The 11,498-nt window shown below is 37.5% G+C and overlaps 1 protein-coding gene across 1 annotated transcript; it reads right to left on the bottom strand.

Annotated features, from left to right (window-relative positions):
- Nucleotides 1-299: 299 nt before the first annotated feature.
- LOC110066915 (F-box only protein 8-like) lies at nucleotides 300-10,897 on the bottom strand. Its single transcript, XM_020774173.2, has 7 exons — nucleotides 10,534-10,897; nucleotides 6,579-6,630; nucleotides 5,031-5,105; nucleotides 4,321-4,439; nucleotides 3,136-3,204; nucleotides 2,651-2,766; nucleotides 300-2,088 (listed from the first exon to the last, which is right to left on the bottom strand). The coding sequence occupies exons 1-7, from the start codon at nucleotides 10,716-10,718 to the stop codon at nucleotides 1,826-1,828; spliced, it is 879 nt and encodes a 292-aa protein (XP_020629832.2). The 5' UTR covers nucleotides 10,719-10,897; the 3' UTR covers nucleotides 300-1,825.
- Between the last annotated feature and the right edge of the window lie 601 nt (nucleotides 10,898-11,498).

Raw genomic sequence — 11,498 nt, 5'->3', positions numbered from 1 at the left:
GACCAATGCAATTTTCCCCACCTAAGAAACGGCTAAATGGCTGTGAAACGATCATCTTCCTAAATCACAGCCGTAGGAAATTTATCCTTGCCCGTGTCGCTCGTGACAAGTAGCCTCTAATCACGAGCTAATTACGTGTATAACAACCAATCAGAAACCGAAAACAACCTGAATCAATCTGTAGCGCATGCTGTTTGAGAGAGTGAAACCGTGGTACTAACAATAATCAGAAAGCTTGCGTAGGCGCACAAGAGATCCCACGGAACAACACAACAGCGACAGTAAGAGACACAAAAATCTTGCTGTACAGAAGATTTCGAGCTTTTAATGTAAAACGTTGTCGTACACATCATATTAAAAAAAGGAATATTCAACAACAGTTTGCCAGTAATATTTACAATTGGAGGGAAAGACGGTGTCACATCGATCATATTACACATTGAAATAATAAAAAAATCACAATGACAGTTCCACATCTGGATTATCCAAACAAACAAACCTTTTGTGTCGCTAACCAGACGAATATTACAAACTACCTACAACCTAACCGGGGCCGTATCCAGAAAGAAAAACGCGACGAGGTAATGTTTATGGTTAAATTCTCTTCCTACGTATTTGCTAGTGTTTTACTCTCCCCCTTTAAAAGAGAAACAGCAAAAAACGAAAAAAAAAATGACTGAGGGAAGTGCCTCGGTTTGCCTCACACTGTCTACGGCCCTGCTAATGGTGCTGTTACACTTGTAAATATTACCACTTTGTCTATCTTTTCTGGGGTGTCCTTAAAACAAGACCCTGCCTATATTTTTCATCTCCAAATTACATAAATTGTTTAACAACTTGAGTACAAATTTACAATTCAGACAATCTTTTTAAATATTCACGCAGATAGCGTGTACCTTTTAGGTTACGTTTTAAGCAAATATCTCTTTCAATGTTACGCTCAAAGAGCTACAAAATTTCACCAATTACTGAGTTTTACAAGCTTATTAAATGTTTCCAGTCAATTCGTATAAAGCGTTATGTCTTCACTACACAAAGTCGAATGCTAATAAGGCAAAATGCGAGCAACGAAGTCAGCAAAGATTTCCCTATTCTTTCGGGGACAAAATGAGTTTTTTTTGTTAAGCAAATCTGCCTTTAAGCATGCAGCGTTTCCGATTTTTACTATCCAATTAAAAAGGGGCTAACAGTAAAAAATAGTCCGAAAATAATCACATGATAAGAATACGTCACGTTCCCTGCTTAGCAAAAGCTTTAAAAAAAACATCGCAGGCTCATTTAACTCCCACTACTTGTGTCTTTTTAGTTTAGATTGGAAAACCCATTTGTATTAGGTATCTCTGAAAAATAAATTACTCATTAATTGCTGTACTAGGAACCTTTCGGTGTAAATAATTGAATTACTGACAATTTTAAATTTTCACAAAAGTGAATTGGCCACACTCGGGTAATCTTTTGTTTCAAAAACCAAAAAGAGTCTTAATTTAAGCGTCAAAAGAAAAAGTCTTGGCATCAAATAAATAACGTAAACGAATTGTCATGATAAAGTACAAAGTAAGGAAAAACAAAAACAAAACAAAACAAAACTAAAGAGGTTACTCGTGATCTAATCATATTTGGATTCAGTTCTCATCTAATACCTTGTCAATCTAGAAAAACAATTGTCCTGCTGCGCTTGTTTCATAAACCTTTCCAAAACAGGGGAAAATCTGCTGGCAAAACAGTATTTGGGGAACCTCAAAATTACATTTTTTCCAGCCCATCATTGCAGTGGATTTCTTATGAATTGAAAATAAGATTGCCTAAAAATGCTTGAAACATCTCGTTACATGTGTAAAAATATCTTGCCGTAAGGCCTCTCAAAAGGAAAGGCCGTTTTCTGCTTGCATTTCTCAGCCCTTAAGGCAATGTGTCCTTCTAAGTACACGTTATCGTAGAGATCTCCGAGATACTCAGTCGTCTCAGGCCCTTGGATGAGCCCACGCAGGTTCTTGACAAACTCTCTCTTTGACATTTTGTTTTTCACATGTGGACTGCTGAGATCCACACTGAGAAGAATCAAAGAGTGGCATAGAATAAACACACTCTCTAAAAAGGAAAAGACAAGAACACAATGTTGTTACTCCTGCATGGTGCTTTAAAACTAATTAGCACCTAGTTTCTTGTCAAGGCTATCATTAAGTTTTAAGTCGACTGTAGCTTTGATTTTCATACCCATAACAAACTTGTTACCTTTTGGGTGAATTTTTTTCAACTACAGGCAATTTCTCAGGCAAGTTCACACCCAACATCAAGGGCCCATCGAACATACTCAGGTGTTGCAGGTGTTGTGGGTTACGGCCCTTATTGACCTTACAATATGTCAGAACATTGTCTAACAGACAGTCAGTGACAAGACAGACAGACAAACAAACAAACAAAAGCAGACACAGACAGTCTGTTACAAGCGTGACCGGTAAGTCACTCAGTTCATCAGAGAAATAGAAAGCCAGTGACAGGACAGACCGATACAGAAAGACAGATGTATGGACAGACAGACAGGCAGAGGCAGATAGCGAAACACACACTAGAATAGCACGAGGACATTTGAAATAAAAACAGACATTCCACGTTTAGGGGGAACAATGCAAATGATGACAAAAAGACTTACCTGGAGTAAAGGATGCAGAAGGATTTGTATCACAAAACCGAATCGAAAACTTGTTCAAAAGGGTGTCTAAGAATTCCCCTCTTTGTTCTGGGGGATAAACTCGCTCAAAAAACTGCCTGAAACGGACAGGAAAACATTTGTTTATGTAAGTTAAGGTAAATCAACCAGAGTAAATTTCAAGTAACCTGAGGTACATACGACTGTGAAGCAGTAATTTCATACAAATGTTATTGAGCAGTACCTTGCTTACTTGGTGCTATTTTTTATGTCCCAGAACAAAATACCAACTTTATGATAATTATAGAGTTTAGCAAAATAAACTGGCAAACAAAATAAGATGGAAAATGAAAATGAGTTGGAAGAATTACAATCTTTTAGAAAGAGTTGATTGGACTAACGCACAGCTCTTAATGCAGTCAGGATTCAGAGGAAACCAGACATAGACAAACCTGCAACAATTATTTCATACATGTATGTACACAAACCTTAGAGCCACAGGCAGAAACATTCCTTTATAATTCTGCATATTGACAATTTCCTGTAGAACATCTCTCCTACCAAGAAGGCAAATCAGATGAGATTATAAGATAATAACAATAGCAAGAAGCCCACTTCGTTATTACGGCCACTTTAGTCTGCCCCCCCCCCCCCCCCAAAAAAAAGCTCAGTCAGTTATTTTCTTATTTAACGAACCCCTTTAATACGGCCACCCCTCTAATGCAGCTGGATTTTTGTGGCCCATTGGTGACCGTATTAATGGGGTTCCACTGTATCAAAAAAGGTATCTTTAAAAGGATCAAGTCAGCTCACAGTTCTGCTGTAGGAACACTCTGTAGCAATAACAAAGTCAGGAGTTTCAGGTTTCTGGTTTTTGGTTTGACCATCTAAAGGGGTGTTTTCCTTATAAAGAAGTTCAGTTCAAAATGTTAACTAATGAGACCCCTGCAAAGTAATAAATTCATCACTGAAAGGAAATTTGATTTCATTCTTTTCTTCAATATTAATTTTCCCTTCCAAGAGTAAGAAAATGAAATAAAACTAACATCAAATTTCCATAAATTCATTTTTTGCATGCTCCGCCCATTTTGACTGCAAAAGAATATTAAAGGGGCTCAGTCACAGTATTTTGAGTTATTTTGGCCACATTCAAAATTACCTTTAAGTGTTAAGAAACCTGAAAATAACAGTTTAATAAGATAGAAAAACACCAAAGAGATAATGATAAACCACAAAGGAACAAGGATGGCTAAGGATGGAGAAGATTAACACAGATTGCAAATGAGGAATTTGAAAAATTGAGGCTCAACTTTTCAATATGCGCAAACCATGACTGAGCTCCTTTAAACAACTTGCTTACCAGCTACAAAGCATAGCACCTAACTATATCGATAAAACAAAGTGTGTAAGCTTATCCAAATTTGACACAGGAACTCAGGAACTCGGGAAGCATGAAACAGGTGGGGCTGGAAAGAAGGAAGGAGGTGGGGGGGGGGGGGGGGTTAGCCAAGAAAGCCTTCAGCCTCAAGCTGGGGAGATGCCTCAGACATCTGTACAAGCATTTCACTCACACGCTTACTTAATTGGTTCCCACTCCCTCTGAAACAAACCCCTTGGCCCTGCAGCTATATGTACATGCAAGAGTATCCCCGCCCCCCCTGCCTAGTCCCTACCTTGTGTTGAGATATTCTCTAACTGACTTTCCATAAAGTGCTCCGGTACAGTTAATAAACTTTGCTATTTCTAAAACAGAGTCCTCCAACACATTGTGTCTCACTAAATAAATTATTCCCTGAAATAAACAAAGAAATACTGGTTACATGTCATTCTCTTGCTTTGTTTAATATGCATACCGTATATACATTTAGTAAGTAATATTATATAACATGCCTTGATTGATAGTGCACGATAACTATTAAAATAGCAGTTAATTTTATGTACATTATGACTACTCCAGTGAAGACCACCGTTGGAAACATATTCTTTGCAAATTGACCCAGGTTTGTAACTTTAGAAAAGACTACAAAATCAGCCGCCTATTAATCCAACAAAAAAAGATGCCTGCAAATACTGAAAACTGTGAGACAACAATGTAAACCAATAGCATTTGAGTGTTTATACAATAAAAATGTTCACAACCGCATCTCTTTGAGAGATTTAGAGAGAGATTTAGCATTAACATCCATAGGTTCATTTGCAAGTGTGTGCAGAATTTTGTTGGTTGATGTGGTCAGACTGTGAAACATTTCCACTGATTAATAAATACATGCACTGTAGCATCTTGCTTACACGGCAACACAATGAAGACCTTTCATGAACAAGTTAATTATGAGTAACATTATATGTATAAACTGAAAACAAAACTCTTATTACAAACACTAACCTGGTGAGGGTCAAAATTGAAAAGACAAGTCCCCTCATCCAACAACATATAAAGCTCCTTGAAGGAAATCTTTCCCTAGATGAAAAGTAATACCCACAAAATTTACTATTGGGGAAGATCAATCACAATTCATTGTGAAATGAAAACATTATCTTTCAACCTGCGGACTTGACTACAATTGCTGGGTAACCCTAAATCCAGAATCCGGAATCTGGAATCCAGAATCCAGAATCCAGAATCCAGAATCCGGAATGTGGAATCCACAAATCAAAGAAAACAAGTTCTTCAAATATGCAAAAACTATTTTGCATAGCTTTTGCCTGTAAAAAATAAGGGGCCAAATAAAAAAGACCTCAAACTCCGTCTGCTTCAAACTCTGTCTGCTTCTCACTTGTGAACGGATCAGACCACATGTTGTTAAAAGATGCTAAATGAGTGCCCGAAACTCACTGCAATAGCTTGTTGCTATTGTGCTACTCACTAGTCTTCTCAGAGCAATTCGATCTAGACAAAAACCACGCTCTCACCAGGGCCAGGTTGAACAAAAGATGAATAACTTAGCCTATGTGCTAGTGAGCAGGCTCTCGTGTTTGGGCTGGGGGCGTGAGTTGCGAAGCTGCAAGAAGGCACTTGCTCGCATGCCAATGCAAAAACACACTAGGCTCTAGAGACTTCTCAGACACTTATAGAGACAGATACTAGAGCCTGCTCGCAGGCTATGGGTAACTCTATCCACTCAAAAAATCACTAACCCTGACTGCATAGTGATTTACCCAATGGATAGCTTTATCCAGCTTTTGAGCAACCAGGCCAGATGTATAGCTAAGGGTTGTTCAGAACTAGTCAATAATTCTTTAACAATTACAATTTGAGGCTGAACTAAGGCCAAGAAAATAAGTAACAACAAAATAATTTTTCCCTATATTTATTTACTAAACATTGCTGGAGTGAATTATTTCTATCGACATTCATACATGTAATATCTGGATTCCGGAATCCACATTCTGGTTCCGGATTTCCAATTCCGTGTTTTAGGGTTGCCCATAATTGCTGCTGTAAGAATTTATTTCTGATGTAGGATGCTATCATTTCTCCTATAACAGTATTCTTTTACTACCACCACACATATACATACTTATAATCCATCAAATATTTTTGCTTGTACATGATTGTTTTAAACACATCACGTGACTGAATATTCCTCAGCTAAAACTAAGGAATATCCAAGTGATATTACCCAATTTTTAAACTCAAGTGCGCTACAAAAAACGTTTGAAGGATAATAAACACAACAGCCTCCATTTGGCATGAAAATATGCCCGGACATTTGTCCTACGACACTATCTGTTCCTCAAAGCTCACAGTGTCCCTCGAGCTACACTCTTGGAAAACTGTTTGTTTTTCGGAGCAGATAATGTCTGTGGACAAATATCCAAGCATATTTCAGCGCTAAATGGAGGCTACTGTTTATATAATCCTCTTTGTTCCAAAGTGGCACATAAGCTAATTAAGCCCCCAGCTGCACTTAAATTTCAGCACATTGCTTACCTGACGTTTCCTGTGGTAAGCTGAAGCATAACCCCAAGTTGCTTTTGAAAGGCTGAAATGGAAGGGTGAAAAAAGACTAGCGATGAGCTTAGCCTTCTGGGTTATTATTATATATCATATCACGTTACATCTCACATTACATGAAAGTATTTTCATAAATTTCGTTCTTCAAATCTTTTTTTTTCATGTACCAGTAGTTTTGCTCTTGAAAAACTGGTCACTTCTCGACACCAGCACTGCATAATATATTATCCTATCATATATATATGTTATTTGCCGGCTGGGAGGTCTGTATGGTGAAAAACTGTGACTGAGGTCTTGAAAATGCTGCCCAAGGCCGTAGGCCGAGGGCAGCATTTTCAAGCCTGAGGTCACAGTTTTTCACCATACGGACCAACCATAAGCTGGCAAATAACACGTTTATTTTTTTCCTGCAGGAAATTGCTTTATTGCTTTTACAGATTACAAATGGGTTTGTTTATGCAACTCGTCATTGAATCGGCTTGTGTGCCGTCTACTAACGATTTCTAAAAAATCTTGGCAACGAGCGAGTAACTCAGATAGTAGACAAAGAAGGATGTAGAAGGATTTTTTTCGAACTACTTTGTGTTAGTTGCATTTATTTCACCAGTTAAGTTCTCCAAAATAGTTTTTGCGGTGTGAAATTTCGTGCAAAGCTTGAAGTTTTACTACAAAAACAATTTCTGTCAGTCGTCGCTTTTAAAATCACTTCGTCACTTTTCTACCGTAAATTGAATAGCAGAAGGCGAGGAAATTCGTTAAGTGTATTCAACAGAAATTCTTCTAAATACAGCAATGATCAAAGAGGTAAACTCGACTGAAATTGACTCAAATTTTATGGCGAGAGAAACACAGGATTATGCGCCATAACAGCGCCAAGCTACAAACAATTAAGCAAACTCTCACAACTTCAAAACACTCGATTGAATTTACTTACAGTGACTTTCCTTGCCATTTTAAAGTGAACAGATAACCTTGCGTTGACTAATCGTCGATGGATGTGTAAAAAGGCAAAAGATTGACGATTACCGCTAACTTTTCGGAGCGAAATTTAGGCAGCGGGAAAAAAATCCGGCCCATGGGCCGTATGGTAAAAAACTGGACCAGTCATGTGTGTATGATTAGCCAATCAAATTCGAGGATTTAGGATTCCGTCCCGCACAGATGCTTGAGAAAAAAATAATGTATGTTATTGTATTTGTGTTCTACAGGTGTTCAGAAGAAGACAGCTTCTGAAGCAGCATGAGGCATGAAAAGTATACACATGATCAGAGATGTTTTTAAGATTACTTAGTTTACGACTGTGGAGGCGTGGTGGCCTCATGGTTAGTGCACTTGTGTCCTGATGAAGCCCTGGCCGGGAACATTGTGTTGTGTTCTTGGGCAAGACACTTGCAGTGCCCTTGCTCTTGCCCTTGCACTCTTGCAGTGCCTCTCCACCCAGGTGTATAAATGGGTACCGGCAAATTTACTGCTGAGAGTAACCCTGCGATGGACTAGCATCCCATCCAGGGGGGTAGTAGAAATAATCCTAGTTACCGCATGCTACGGAAACCAGGATAAACTCCGGCCTGATGGGCCACTTGGCTCGTATGCAGACTTTACCTTAGTTTATGATTATTGCATGTACAAGTTATGTTGTGTGCAAGATTATTGTGTTTATGAGTTACACAAGTTGTGTTTTAGAGAGTTTTTCGTGTTTGTTTGGCAGTTTACTGCATTACAGTATTGGGGTTGTTTTGGCGGATAAAAATACTTGTTTTGAAGAAGAGTTCTCTGCAGCCACTTATGAGGGACTCCCAGAGGTTTTGGGGAACTAGGAAACATGATCACTTAAGGTTACTGTAGACCTTCAAGGGCCTATTTTGTCCAAAATTATTTTTTTACACCAAATTCAAGACTTCTACTTCATCTGAACTTTGCAAAAAAATTTTTTTTAAAAACTTAAAACGCAAACGAGTCATCTACAATAAAGTAAATTTTTTAAACAAGTCAATGAACTGCAAACTGTGATAAGCCAATTAAAATGTGTCAACCCCTGAGTTGAGCAGTAACAATTTTCATGGCAACTGATCTCATCCGCGGAGTTGTATTTCACTTCTTTTGTTTATCCCTTACGTCTTGCAATTTCTTGCACAGAAATCTTCGCTTTTGTTGATTGTTTTCATCTCTTAGACTAGGTGATTTTGCACGGTCTTCGCATTTCCACATTTGAACGGAAGCCCAAATCGCAGGGATCCGCAAGCAAATGTTTCGTTGATGCCCTGCTCTAGCTTCTTCTGGCACAGAAGCTGACTGCTGCAGAATCACTGACGAATTTAATTGCTAATATCTGACAAAGCAGATTCTCCGAACGTTCCTTTCCTCTGCTTTGAAAAGCGTTTTTCCATATTCTAGTAAAATCAACAGGCTGATGAAATACGTGTTTACAATTTTTTAAAAATGTGTTAATATCCTCACTTGACTCGGTAGGACTGTTTAAGGCTATTCCACTATCATTCCTCTTTTTTCCCTTTTTCTTCTTTACCATTTATCTGCCGATTCAGTTTATATGCTGCTGAATGTTTAACAACAGACTTTGCTACTCCCGATGTAAGATATAAAGATATACTGTAAATGTAAACATTGCACATCCATTTCCGGGAGCGTTACTGTAGCCCACTGAGGACTTCAAAGCTGCGTTTCATTGATTGGCGGCATGGCCACGTTAACAACTGCTTCAGTGAGGTGCGAAAACTGTGAATTTCTTTCAAGGCCGAAAACTCAAGGTTTATTTTTGCGTGTATTACCTCTATTCAAATGAATTAATAGGGTATGTAGATTTATCACATTTTAACGAAACTTGGCCAAAATCTTCGTCAGATATTAGTGCACCAAAATGTGTGAGGTTTCTATGAAAATCGAAATATTTTTCCTGTGACATCCCATTGAGTAACAGCAGTCAGAAAATTTTCTACTGTCCAACTTTTAAAGGGATTTCCTAAACAACCAACAGAAATATCGAAAAAGCCCCACACACTTTGTTAGCCCATCAACTCTTGATTATACTGTCCAGTCAGTTTGGATGTCTGCAGTAACACAAAGGCTGGTAATTCAGTTTAGCAAGTACAGTCATTTTTGTGTTTAAAGGCTTGCGTGTGCCTATCAAAGCAAAACAAAGTGCATTGTTATTTTCGGAATCTACTGTTTATTAACTTTACAATGAAGTATAGTTTACCGTGGTTTTCTTTAAAGCAGTGCGTAAAGAAAGAATTTTCTGGAAGGCACCCTGGAAGGTCTACAGTAACCTTAATTCAAGGGAACAAGATATATTTTTTAGATTAATTTGAGGGAACAAGAGACATTTCTACTATTAAAGTAGAATTCAATTCTAGAAAGATGTGACCATTGAAAAGATTTTTCTGGTATTTTTGTTCCACTTGGGAAAGGCAACAATAGAATTCTGGTTAAGCAGAGAACAGAATGATAATATAGAAAATAACTTAATTAAAAGACACAATGATTTTAATACATGGATGACTTTTTTTTTCTCAAAGTGTCAAAATCAATTTAATATTTTTCTTGAAAATAGGTCACAATTAAGAGTTTTAATAGCTAACTTTGGTGAACTAGGCGTGAGAAATTGTTATGAAACCAAAATTCTAGATGAATGTGAACCCGTGATTAAGCGTCAGAGCGCGTGAGAGAACGAGAGCTGGCAGGTTCAATGCTGACTGTATATTAAATAAAACAAAATGTTGCTTATAAATCTGCGCATCAATGTCATAGGTAAAAACAGAAAATAAAAGGTCGTAGAGTTCGGTGCTTAAACAAATAGACTTCACTTAAATTAAATTAATTAACATAACACCACACGATTTCATTGAAGTTACTTGGCGCCTTTCAACGGCAATACTAAATTAAAAGGAAAGAAAATGAAGCTCTTCAAAAGTACCTTTGCCACAGCAGTTCGTTGTCAGCTAGGTGCTTCCAAACGCAAGCAGCAAGACATAGATCTGTGGCGTTTAAATGAGACAAAACACAAACAGCAACCTCAGGAGGGAAGTTACTTAGATCTGGAAAGGACTCTGGTTGAAGACTTCGGCTTCTGCGATGAACTATGGACTGCAGTTGGCCCATGCGATCACACCTGCATAATACTAAGTCGAGACTTTGCCGATGGCTCGGGATTCCAAAGAACCCGAACTGCCGTTTCCACAAAAACGAAACACTTTAAATTTTAAATGTACATTTTGTCGAACTCAGCCAAACCCCATTTTTGTTTTGATCATAACAAATGACATCGTGCAGTATGACGTGGCTACAAAATTGCGCATGATCAAGATGTACAGCTGCTGGTTAAAATGTTTGTCTGCTCGATTTCTTGGGAATTTTAAACTACTTGCGCTGTCAGTCCTGTCAGATATTTTTTATTTTTTGAAAATATTTGCCCTTTTATAGCTTGCCCTCTCTTGAAAAGGATTTGTAAATTAATCATTTATGCCAATATGAATTAGGCTGCCATTGCATTCTCAATTCTTTTTCCAAGATAAATTTGTAAGTAACTATGTTTCCTCAAATTTTGATCACCCGAAATTTTACAGTTATGGAGAAAGGATATATTACAGCTTTCAGTTGAAAAAAAAAATCAATGATGCCTATTTGTCAGTTAAAGTTACAAAACTCCCAAAACTATATTGCAAAAATGTTTACACTTGTATAATATTTATTACTTTTGCCAATACTACGAATGTTGGAACCCAAAAAATTTTTTAAACATGACTTGAAAGAAAACATCCTGGGATTAAACAAGTGGTTTCGTTTCGTATCGTTTCAAATATTCGTAAACATAAATACTGTAATTTAAAAAAAAAAAAAAAAAAACCTTAAAGATTTGAAAAATTTTAAATCTTTTTGGCA

This window comes from Orbicella faveolata, unplaced genomic scaffold (assembly GCF_042242905.1).
Source record: "Orbicella faveolata isolate gen_17 unplaced genomic scaffold, um_ofav_v1 contig_35, whole genome shotgun sequence".
Classification (NCBI taxonomy): domain Eukaryota; kingdom Metazoa; phylum Cnidaria; class Anthozoa; order Scleractinia; family Merulinidae; genus Orbicella; species Orbicella faveolata.
This window is presented reverse-complemented; position numbering and strand designations above follow the sequence as displayed.